Genomic DNA, 12,928 nt, shown 5'->3' with positions numbered 1-12,928 from the left:
CAGATTTGCAATAGTTGTTAAGTCATTATAATGGACATATAAGTGGTAGAATACAAAGAAATTTTAGATTTCGTCCATACATTTTACTTGATATCAGGATTATTACTTCATGTTGTAAAATCACAAGATTTGGATGAACTTGTGAAGTCTATCCCTTGGACTCCTTTAAAATTAATGGTTAAGAATCCCTGGAACCTTTAAGTCACTTAAACCACCATCTCCAAATCACTTAGTTAAGTGATAAAGTCATATAACCCAAGGTTTTGCAGTTACTATATGACAGAACCAAGATTTAGTCTCCAAATCAATGTACTTTCCACTAATAGTAAAATCACAAGTATGGACCCAACAAGGTGGGAGCATAGAGAGAGGGAGAGGATTTAGGAAAGAAAGAAAAAAGAACAGTCTTCACTTCCCTTCTGCACAATTTACAGTTAAAAAAAAAAAAAGAATCATGTATCATATAGATATGGCACCACAATGATATTCTCAATGTTCAATGTTTTTCAGTAGTTTGGCAGTGTCCTTGGAATCAGACAGCATCGGTCTTGGCAGTGCCAATAGCAGCCAAGATTCCCTTCACAAAGCCCCCAAAAAGAAAGGAATCAAGTCTTCAATAGGACGCTTGTTTGGTAAAAAAGAGAAGGCCCGGCTTGGACAGCTCAGTAAGGAAGCATGCTTTATTATCTTTCCACTTTTGTGCTCAGACATTTTAATAGATCTGTCTATCCATACTGCAAGTTTTGTTTTCCAGACATTTTGTTTGAGTACATTTAAAAGCTATAAAAACTCTACAAAGTTGTGTTGACAACCACTTTTGGGCCCTGTTTTGCTCTGCTATAAAGTCTTATTTTATTTTATTTATTATTTTTCTTGTTATGTCTACTTTTTTCCCTTAATAGTATTTTATTTTCCTAAATTCATTTAAAGATAGTTTTAAACATTCATTTTTGTAAGACTTTATGTTTTAAATTTTTTTCCTTCCCTCCCTAAATTTTCCCCTCCCCAAGATAGCAAGCAATCCAATATAGGTTAAAATGTGTATTCCTTTTAAAAATATTTCCCTGATGTACAAGAAAAATTAGGCCAAAAGGAAAAAAACAAAAAACAAAAAACAAAAAGCAAACAAAAAGGTGAAAATACTATAGTGTTTCATAGTCTCCATAGTTCTCTCTCTGGATACAAACACCATTTTCTATCCAAAGTCTACTGGAATTGTCTTGAATTGCCACATTGCTGAGAAGAGCCAAGTCCATGACAGTTGACTGAGACTTTATTTTAAAACAAAAGTTCTGACAAATATCACATAAGAAAATTTTGTAGTATCTTCCATTTCAGTTGTTTCTTCTGTAACAATTTTATAAATAATTTTGCTACATGACAAATCTTTCTTTTAAAGAAAATAAATGAAGTAACTAGAGCTGACTGTGGAAATCCTCCCAGGGAGAGGGGGAGAAGGAAGAAAGTGAATTTGTGAGACTTAAATCCCAAAAAAGTATGTTAGCTAATTAGGTAATTAATGGATATTTTAAAATGCCTCCTATTGTACTGGATATTAGAATGAAAGGAAAAAAGAGAAGAAAAAAAAGAAATAATTCTCTCCTCGGAGAGCTCCAGTCTATATGAAGAGGCAATTTGTATAAATATAAGTAAACATAGAATTTATGTAAAATTAAAATAGGAATTGATAGAGGCAAATTAGGTCATTGAAGTGGAAGCGGGAGGCTCTAATAACTAGCAAATTTAGGAAGGATTCATCTAAAAATTGGTATTTGTTAAGATCTGTGTAGGAAGATTCTAAGATTCTAATTGATAAGCATTTATTAAGTTCCCATTATATGCCAGGCACTCCATTAGTCTCTGGGATATCAAGACAAAGAATGAAATCATTCTTACTCTCAAAAAATCCATGTTCTAGTTTAGGAGACAATTACATGAACAGATATATACAGTAGAAATATAAAGAGAATAAATGCTGGGTAGTTAGGGAGGGCTGCAAGTCTGGGACCACGCCTAGAAGGGAGAGAATCAGAAGGTTCCATGGAAAAAAATGATGCTTAACTTATGTTTGGAAGGAAGAGAAAAAGTCTATGAATCAAAGGTAAAGAGAATAATCATATTCCAGGCAAAAGGAGAAGTCATTGTAATGTCAAGAAGATGGGTAGAGTTCTGTGTGCAAGAAGAAAGAAATGGTCATTCAGAATGAATTGCAGCATGCTGGAAAGGGAATAATATTAAGAGAGATTGGAATAATAAGTTGGAATCAAATAGTGAAAGGCTTTAAAACTTAAAAACTTATGTTATTTTGGAAGCAATAAGGAACCCCTGGGATTTATATGTAATGGGCTTTCCTTAAGGAAAAACATTTTGGTGGTTGTGTGGAATACGAAGTAGAGTAGTAAATACTTGAAACAGAAAGATCAATTAAGAAGTTGTTGCCATAATCAAGGCAAGAGTTCTAAAGACTGAACTAAAATCATTGCTGTCAGAGTAGAAAGAAAAGATTAGATACAAAAAAAAAAAAGGATTGTAAAAGTAGAAATGGGCAAGATTTGAAAACTAATTACAGATGAAGGATGATGGGAAAGTGAAGATTAGAGAATATTGCCACGGTTTTGATCATGAGATGAACAGAAATAGAGAAGTTTGAAAAAGAGAAAAGTCTGATCTGCTTTGGATCTGTAGATTGGGGAGTGTGTTTGGAACAGCCAACTGGAATATCCAGGAAGCAGCTGGAGACACTGTCCTGGGAACTTAAAAGAAACACTAGGTATGAGTCTTCTGCAGAGATAATTTCACATTAAGCCCATGAAATCAGATGAACTCACTGAAAGAAGAAGTCTATATGAAAGAGCCTTAGAGAACACAAACAATTAAGGGACATGTTATGGAGGATGAACTATCAAAGAGATGGCAGTCTTCATGCAGTTAGGAGGAACATCAGGAGAGAAATATCATAAAAACTCAGTGAGGAGAGAGTATCCAAAAGGAAGAGGGAGGTCAAGAAGGAAGAAAGCTGAGAAAAGATGATCAGCTTTGGAATTAGGGAATCATCAATAATTTTCAAGGGTATAATTTCAGTTGAGAAATTAATCAAGTGGGAAATCAGATTGCATGGGATTGAGCAGTGATTGAAAAGGGAAGAAACAGAGACAATGAGTATAGAGAGCTTTTTAACCAAGAGTTTGAACAAGAAAGGAAGGAGAGAAGGCAGCCAGATGGAATGAAGCACTATTCCAGGAGTCAGGAGGAGTTCCAATTCAACAACTGAAACTTAATAGCTATGGATGCTGGGCAAGTCACTTAACCCTGAAAGCCTCCAAAAATAAAAATAAAAAAGGAAGGAAGAAAGAAAAAGAAAGAGAGGAGAGGGAGGTTCAGGATATATAAAGTCTAGCAAAAGTTTTTTTGTTTTTGTTTTTTAAGAAAGGAAAATATTTGGAAATGTTGAGGGCAGTAGAGGAGAAATAAGTCAATAGGTTGGGAGGAGGATGAAAATATGGGAGAAAGGATTTGAGATAGAGCTAAAAATGCATTTCTATGCTTTAGAGAAATTCTGTGCAAAACCACAGAGAAGAGAATAAAATATTTTCTGTGAAGACAGTCAAGAAAGCTATATTGGCTGAAATAAGAGAGTACAAGAAGGAAAATAATATATAATTTGTATAAAAGAGTAGGTCAGAACAAAGTAATGAGGGACTTAAAAGACCAAACTGGAGTTTGTCTGAAAACATAGACTTTTTTTTTTAACCTGGTAATGACTACAGTTTGCAAACTTTTTGTAGGGTAAGTGAAAGAAGATAGGAGTCATTGACCATCCTTAAATGTGAGACAGCTGAAAATGACTCTAGACATAGAGCTATGAGGAATAGTCTCTTACACAATGATTATCTGGCAGGATCTTTAATTACTGGGTTCTCCATCTTAAAAATTTCCTTAGCTTTGACATTTCTCTAAAAGCTTAGTTATAGCATGTATCCTTTTTTCTCAATTCCAATGTTGATAATGCAGTTTTTGTTTTGGTTTGGTTTTTCAATTTTGTTTTTGTTATCTTCATGCTTTCATTGAGCTCAGTTTGGGTGAATGATTAAAGTGGCTTTGACCACTAAGATACAGTTTCACTCACAACCTACAACACTGTAGAAAAAATGGAGTGATTGTCTCAGTTATACAGATTCTTCAGTGCCCATTTTTGTTCCCCATCCCAAGAAAAGTCAGATTTATTCAAAAGCAGCCAAGATCCCCAGACTTTAGATTCCTGACTTGCCATTGTGACATTTTCTGAATGTGATATTTTTGGTTACCAAGTTTGACCTGTAATTTGTTGTTGTTGTTTGTTTTGTTTTGCTGAGATAATTGGGGTTAAGTGACTTGCCCAGAGTTACACAGCTAGGAAGTGTTAAGTGTCTGAGACCAGATATGAACTCAGGTTCTCCTGACTTCAAAGCTGGTGCTCTATCCTCTGTGCCATCTAGCTGTCCCCTTGACTTGTAGTTTAAAAAAAAATTTTTTTAAATAAAAAATCTTTCCAGGCTTTCCCAGTGTGAAACTCACTATGGCCTTTAGAATCTGTAGGGCACTACTCTGCTACCAGCTAAGTGATTAAATACAATTCAGCTGGAGTATTAAATTCCAGCTGGAGTTGTGTATCCCTGGGAGTAATCTCTCAGTCTAGGGAAAGGGGAGAAAATGTTGCATATTTGAGTAAAGAAATGAGTTTGGTTGTTCAATAAATAAAGCAATATACCAATTTTTGTTTATTTTTTTCCTTTCTCTTTTCATTTTCTTTTCTTTGTCGGTTGTGAGTTTTATATTATCAGCTTGTTCTTAATTTTTAATATAGCAGTACATCCAAATAATTGATAGGCCATTATTGAACATTTTTTCCTGCTTTAGTTAGACAGGGGAGGGGCCAGCTTTGTTCCTCAGTAGATAGATAGAGTGCTAGGCCTGGAGTCCAGAAGACCTGAGTTTAAATTCAGCCTCAGACACTTAATTCCTACATGATTCTGAGCAAACCCCTTAACCTCTGTTTGCCTAAATCCATTGGAGAAGAAAATGGCCCACCATTTATTAAGAAAACCCAAAATGTGGTCATGAAGAATTAGACATGACAAAGACTAAACAAGTCAAAGAAGACTTGGAATCAGTGCAAAGTTCTCTTTTAATATTTTAATATTTATTGTTTTTTAGTCATATTGGATTTATTCTACATGACTTTAGAGGGCTAAAGTAAAAGCATTGAGTGGAAATTGCTAAAACACATTTTTGTTCCAAGTATAACCACAGTCTGATTCATATACTTGAGAATATATATTCCAAATACAGAAAAAACTCTGAGAACATATTGCTACACAAGAAATGGAATGAGCTGCCCAAGGAACCGCTGGATGCCAGTTCCCTTAGAGTCTCTTAGAGTCCCTTAGCAAAGGCTAGAGAGCTCCTTGTTGGGATGTTGTAGTACAGGTTTTTATTTGGATATAGGTTGAACTAATTGACCTCTGTGGCCCAGCCCTTCCCCTCCTGAGATTCCACATCAATGGGTCAACCAGTTTGGCATGAATGGAGAGCAAATAAAAAAGAGAACAAGATAATGTTGGAAATAGTATTGGAAGTGCAAGATGAGGTCATCATAGAGACCTTTGACTGACAAGTCTTAGCATGGACAAAGAAACAGTTTCATCTTAAGGCTTTTGGGAGGTCTATAGTGGGTTCTGAAAAGCAAAATGACAAGGTAAAACAGCATATTTTGAGGATGATCTGGTAAGTATTTAATATAAATTACAAGTGAGAGAGAAACTAAGTTTTGTTGCATTTTCATGTCAGTATTTTTTAAAATTAATTTGTTCTCTTATTCCATATTAATATTTCATAGTTTGATTATGAGGATAAAAATGAAAATAATATGTTAAAATGCTTCAATATTGCAGAATATTTTAAATAAATTGTCTTGTTTCTTATAACAGCTTGTGAAGGAGGTATTGGAAATGTTTTATACCCATTTTATAGAGAAGAAAATTATGATTTAGAGAGGCTAAGTGATTTATTCAGCATTACACAACCTGGATCTAGTAGAAACAGAACTGATATGTATGTCCTATATATTCAGAATATTTCCAAACATTTCACTTTTCTATTACTTGAGTTTTGTATATGGAAACTAAATATCCTATAATTGTTTTAAGATATTGTTTTTAACATTTCTGCTCTGCAGTACTTTCTATATTTATATCAGTTCTCTTTCTCATCCTCTAAAACATTGTGTTCTTGAAAAAGAACTCATTTAAATAATAATATAGACTTTTCCTTATTTTACTATGAAGGAAAGATTTATTTGACCACCTGGTAATTCAAATGTTTCAGATTCTATTAAAATAGCTCTCCATCTGGGCTGATTGAGAATTTTATAACTTTTGACTGAATTTGTTAATTCCTATTTACATTCCAAAAAAACCCCCTATTTTATCACTAACAGATTATGCATGATAATTTATAAATACATAGTAACTCAAATGTATGAAAAAGGAATAAAATTAAAGTCTTCACTTACTCTTCTATGAAAAATTCACATCTAAACAATAAACCTTAAGGAACACTTTAGCCTAACAATTTAGCCTAACTTTCCCAAAATAATAAAATTCAGTGCCTTACTTAAGTACTAAGATAAGTCACCTTAAGTTAATTATGGACACACTTTTTTACAAATTAGAGGAGATCAAAGAAATTAAAATTTTCCATGCTAGGGAAAAAAGGAAATGTTCATAGAACATACACATAACTGGATAAGATACGTTTTGTTATCCCCAAAATCCACTTCAGCATATCAGAGCAATATGTTGACATTTAAAAAAGAAATTGCTTAGTTACTCAGTATTTCTTGCTACTAAGGGCAAAAATACTAAACTATGAGAGATTTAAACTAGAGATTGTAATGCTCTTAATGAGATTTAAAAAAAACCCAAAACATAAACAACCAGAGAAGATGCAGTAGATAGAATACTAACTCAGGGCTTAGGAAGACCTGAGTTCAAATTTGATCTCAGACATTTAACATTTTCTAGCTGTTTGACCCTGGACAAGTCATGTAACCCCAATTCCATTGCCAAAAATCAACAGCAACAATCAGGGCAACCAAATTACTCTGTAATAGTTTGATAAAAAGTTCTATGTATTATGCAAAGCAATTTGATTTTGCTTCTCTCCTCCCTTCCCCACCCCATTCCATCAACTTCTTTGGCTAGCTTATATCATGGGCAAAATATCTTTTGTTTGGAATTTAATTCATTACAGGCTGGGTCTTTTCTGCCTTTTCAGTCTTTCTTCCATGCCAGTATATTGAATTGTTTACTGTATCACATATTTCTCTATCTTTCATCTTAATAACATTGTAGCCCATGGTTTTTGATTATTGTTCTTCATTCATGTTTGATTCTTCATGACCCCATTTGGAGTTTTCTTGACAAAGATACTAGAATGGTTTGCCAGTTCCTTTTCTGGCTCATTTTATAGATGAGGAAACTGAGGCAAATGCAGTTAATTGACTTATCCCAGGTCACACAGCTGGTGTTTGAGGCCAGATTTAAAGTCAGAATGATGAGTCTTCCATATTCTAAACCCATTGTTCTGTCCACCGCTTTACCTAGCTGCCCAATCTGGGCCAGCTGCTTAATAAATGTTTGTGGATTGATTATTGGCTTGCTTGCTTGATAGCTTTGTATTCTCTTACCATCACATGGGCAATGCACTTCTTTCTCAATCTGCATCTCTTAGATTCCCTGATTTTTCAACATTTACTTCAGCTTCTATCTTCTCCTATTCCCTGCAATTGCTGGTATCCCGCCACTCCCCAACTACTTTGTAGTTGTAATGTCCGGGCTAGCTTTCTGGAGGTTTTCCAGATGGGCTGTGGTCTCATCAGGATAGTCACCACGAGGATAGTCAGGAATAGAACTTTAGGTCTTTATTGTCTCCTTCACAGTCTGTTCACTCTGACTGATTCACTCTGTCCCCAGTTCTCTCAGCCCTTAAATATCCTATTACAATTACATCATTATAACATACTGAGTATGTAAGTATCCTTATTTCAAGTATACTTCTCCAGAGTTCTGGCCCTTTACATGTAGTGTTTATGTTGTGTGAATATTTATAATAGCTAACTTATCCATGACATATTAAGGTTTGTAACTTTACATACATTATCTCATTTGATATTTATCTATGAATACTTTGTTTCCAAATTAGAATGTTATAACCTTGAAAGCAGACTTTTTCTCTTTTGAATTTGCTTAGTGCCTGATATTTAAAAAGTATTAATAAATACCTTTTAATTGATTAAATAAAAAAAAAAACCCACCCACAATTAGGTTGTAAGTTTGGTTAGATGATTCATATATTCTTGATGTAGGAGTCAAGTGGCTGGTTTTAGTGGGGCTCAATTATTATAATGTTGTGAAATTCTGGGCTTTTTTCTCTGAGAGATTTAGCATTGGCTAAACCTCTCTATCTAATTTTGACAGTATTCACGGTTTGAACTTGAACTTTACAACTAAATAAATGGCTTAATGAAATTATCTAATGATGATGGCCCTTTTTTCATTAAATTTTTTTCTCAATCTAACCAATAGTGAAAAGAATGTAGAAGAAAATGCTCATTTTTATAGTTCAGTAGATAATTTATGAGTTAATTATCCACTTAAGGGCCCTGAAAGAAATAATTGCATTGTAAATTGCAATAGTTTACTGTTAGTGCCCAGCATGTTTTTATTTTTCCTCCTTTCTGTCCTGAGGCTATGTATACTCTATGAACCAATAACAGTAACATTAAACCCAGTGTTTTAGAATCTGCTGGGGAATGACACTGTACCCACCAGGGGTTTTTGATGAAAGTTTTTGGAATTTTTGAAGTACTTGTATAAGATGAAAATAATTAAACTGAGTAAAAGAACTATAATTTTTTAGGAAGGAAAAATACTTGACTTCTGTTTCCTCCCAGTACTTTAATACAGTTATTAGTTAATATATCAAATTTTATACTCCTTGGAATATTTGTATACTTATATAGCATTACAAATATGCAAGCTTTAAAAAATGGAGAAAGGTAAGTAAAAAGATAATGGCATATGCGTAACAATGGATAAAGTGCTGGATATGGAGTCAGGAAGAATCATCTTTTTGAGTTTGACACTGACTGCAAACATTTACTGGCTATTTGATCCAAGGCAAGTCACTTAACTGTGCCTCAATACCTCATTTGTAAAATAAGTAGGAAAAGCAAATGGCAAACCATTCCACTTTTCATTGCTAAGAAAACCCCAAATGGTATCATGAAGAGTTGGAGATAACTGAAATTACTGAACAACAACAATAAAAAGGGGAAGGGATTGAGAGAAGTTAAGAAAGAAAGCGGGGGGAGGAAGGAGGAAGAGAGAGAAAATCATTGACCAGTTTCTTAGTTTTCTATATACTCTTTCCCTTAATCCCAACTTAATCTCCTTATGAAACACTTATCTAGTGCTAACATGCCAAAAACATGTACCTATTTATAATTCAATACAATTTTACAAATATAGTATGCTAGATATTTGAGATACAAATTGAGAGAAGGGTGGTCAGTGAGATTGAGACATACAAAAATAGCTGTTAAAATATGATCAAGGAGTAACTAAATACCATGTGAAGGGATGACAGTAATACTGTAGGCCAGGGAAAATATCATGGAGAAATGGCACCTGATCTAGATCTTGGAAATATAAAATTGTCATCAGCAGGACATATAAGTAGAGTCCATTCCAGGATTGAAAAAAACAACAACCCTATAAGATGATACAAATGCTATTGTGCCTATTTTGCAGAATAAGATATGAAGCCTTAGAAAAATCAGGTGATTTAGACTTTGTGACAAAAATAATAAATATTAGAAACAAAACTTGAACTTACCCTTTCTGGACTTTATCTGCTGTTATATGTAGTTTTTTTGGAGGTATTCGGAGAAAAGATCAGTAGACCTGAGGAAAAAACATACACACACACACACACACACACACACACACACACACACGGTGAAAGAAAGAAAAAAAAAGGAAAAAAAAAGAGAAAGGAAAAAAAGTATTCAGAGATATCAGAAGAAAACCAGAGGGAAGCATTATTTAGAAAGCCAAGATGGGGTAAAATGGAATGTTGGGAGGCGGGGAGGAGATGAACAATAGAATGAAATGTTAGTTCTGAAGGCCATCCATTAGAATTTGTCTCTTGAATAGATGTAAGGAATGAAGGACAGAGAAATTCAGAAATTTGAAGAAATGAGTGTGATGACCGCGTATTTAAAATCAGCTGGAGTCAGGAATTCAGATTAAGGGAAAAATCTTCAATCTTTATTCACCTCACCTCAGTAGAGGTGAAGGGCAATCGCAATAGCAGTGCGAGCAGTTGTGACAAGAAACCAGCCAGCAGTCTCTCTTTCTGCTTTCTTTTTCCACTCCCCTGCCTCCACCCATGAAAAACGTCATTTTCTATACAACACATCCAGGATTTGCACAAAGAGTGGGTGGGGGCCATTCTTTCTCCAAGCATATGTATTAATAGAGTATGGTCCAATTACTATTTAACCTCATGTGCTTGGGACCTCAGGGCACCAACTCAAGCCTCAGCCCATTACATCTCCCGCTTTCTTTTGTTTTAGTACACATGTGGTCATGCCATTCCTGACTCCTCAGGGAGGTCAGAGCCCCAAGGGGAGGTGATCACATCCTCCATGACTTCTCAAGAAAGGAGGTGAAAGCACCGAAAAGGAGGTGATCACAACCCCCCTGACTTCTCAGGAAGGGAGGTGAAAGCACTGAAAAGGAGGTGATCACAACTCTCCGGACTTCTCAGGAAGGGAGGTGAAAGCACTAAAAAAGAGATAATCACGCCCTCTCTGACATCTCAGGAAGGGAGATGAAAAGCACCAAAGGGAAGTGGGGGTTGCTAGCAGGTTTCTGGGCTGAAGGGTCTTATTAGAAACAGGTATGCACAAACCCATCAGCATGGGAGGTATTACACAAGCACATTGCAATAACACATAGGCTATTAGTGATGACTCTCCCCACAGTCAGTGCAGGCTTGATGTGGTGTAACAAACATGAATTGTACATGCAAGTAACGGTATAACAAACAATATAAATCAACATAGTGTTGTAAAAGATTGCCAGATGTCCTAGAAGGAGAGTATGTAAACAGCAGTCACACATACACCTTCTTCAGCAGCCAAGAGATAATCCAAAACCAATCTATTGTCCATTGCTTCACATATCAGGGAATCCAATGATCCCTGCAAGTTTTTGAAGTCCTGCAAAAGTTTTTTTATGTGTTAGGGAATCCAATAATTCCAGCAGATTTTGAAGTCCTGAACAGTTTTATCATATCTCAGAAAATCCAATGATTCCTGAGGGCTTTCAAGTCTTATGTCCCAAAGAATCCAGTGATTCCTGAGGGTTTTCAAGTCCAACAACAATCTTATCACATCTCAGAGAATCCAATGATTCCTGAGGGTTTTGAAATCCAACAATTTTCTATGTTCATGAGTCAAATGCATAACTGCCATGCTCTTTCAATGGTGAACACAATCAGCAACAGAACCACCCGATATTTCTTGGGTCTTTTCCTTTGTTTCAAGGGTCTGCTCTGTGGTGGACACGTCTCGTTGGCACCCATCTGATTCCTTCTCCTCCTGTGGAGATACAAGCAAACCCTCCTTCCCAAGCAGTTAACTTATCTGGTCCCTTCCATTCACCACTTTCTAGGTCTCGCCACATCACTTGGCGATTATCTAAAGAGAGTGGAGCTGCTCACCCTGGACACTGCTCTTCTGATGGGTTATAAAACCTATCTGCTGGAGCCAGTGCATCTTTATTAAAGATTAAAAAATTAATGGTTTAGAGAACTAAATTTAGAAGTTCTTTAGGGCTACCTGTGGCTCCCCCTTTCTTTTGTTTTTGGAGAAGTGTCTTACTGTCCCTGTTTCTTCTTTCTATGATTGCCTGACCTTGAGAATTAAAGGGTATGCCAGTGGTGTGTAAAATCTTATACTGTGCACAAAAGTGTTCAAAATGTTTGGAGGTATATGCAGGTCCATTATCTGTTTTTATTTCTTGTGGCACACCCATAATTGCGAATGCTTGAATGAGGAATTCAGTGACCACTCGGGCTGTCTCTTTTCCTGCTGGTATTGCAAAAGTGAATCCTGAAAAGGTATCTACCACAACATGGATAAAAGACAGATGACCAAAAGATTTATAATGGGTCACATCCATTTGCCAGATTTCACTGGGTCTCAAACTACAAGGATTCTTCCCTGGAAGGAGCGTAGGAGGGTGGAAAGGAAGGCAAGCTATACAGCTTTTTACTATGCTCCTAGCTTCCTCTTTTGTTATCCCAAATTGTAAACATAAAGCTCGAGCAACCTGATGGTATTTAGAATGGGATTCCTGGGCCTCCTGAAATAAAGGCGTACTGGTTAACATAATTAAAAGGCTATCTGCCTTTGAATTTCCATCAAAAATAGGACCTGGAAGTCCACTATGTGAGTGGACATGCAAAATATAAATCTTTCCTGATGCTTTCTCACTTGCTCTTGAAGTTCCTTAAAGAGCTGATATATATTAGAGGTTACAAATTTTATTTGGGCTGTGCCAATTCTTTGCACCACACCTACTGAATAGGCTGAATCAAATATTATATTTATGTCTCCTGAATAATAAGTAAGAGCCAGAATGATCACATACAATTCATTCTGCTAAGTGGACTGAAAAGGAGTTTTGACTACTGTCTTTATAGTTAAGTCATGAGAGTATATAGCACAAATATTATGTTTGGATGCTTCTGTAAAGATAGTTGGTCCTTTAAGAGGAACTTTAGAAACTTTTTCTTCAAGAATCCATCGCCAATTATG

At 35.5% G+C, this 12,928-nt stretch overlaps 1 protein-coding gene across 8 annotated transcripts in view; it reads left to right on the top strand.

The window, feature by feature from the left end:
* The window catches only part of PPFIA2 (PTPRF interacting protein alpha 2), a 668,498-nt gene that overhangs the window by 593,168 nt on the left and 62,402 nt on the right, over positions 1 to 12,928 (top strand). For 7 of the 8 annotated variants that reach the window (XM_051962865.1, XM_051962864.1, XM_051962863.1 and 4 more), the window contains one exon: positions 511 to 665. In XM_051962865.1, coding sequence (XP_051818825.1) covers positions 511 to 665 — 155 coding nt within the window. The remainder of the gene's footprint in view (positions 1 to 510; positions 666 to 12,928) is intronic. The other variant, XM_051962862.1, reaches the window with a different exon arrangement.

The sequence above is a fragment of the Antechinus flavipes genome, chromosome 5 (assembly GCF_016432865.1).
Source record: "Antechinus flavipes isolate AdamAnt ecotype Samford, QLD, Australia chromosome 5, AdamAnt_v2, whole genome shotgun sequence".
In the NCBI taxonomy this organism is placed as follows: Eukaryota; Metazoa; Chordata; class Mammalia; order Dasyuromorphia; family Dasyuridae; genus Antechinus; species Antechinus flavipes.
Note: the sequence above shows the minus strand (reverse complement) of the source record. Positions and strands in the feature narration are given on the sequence as shown.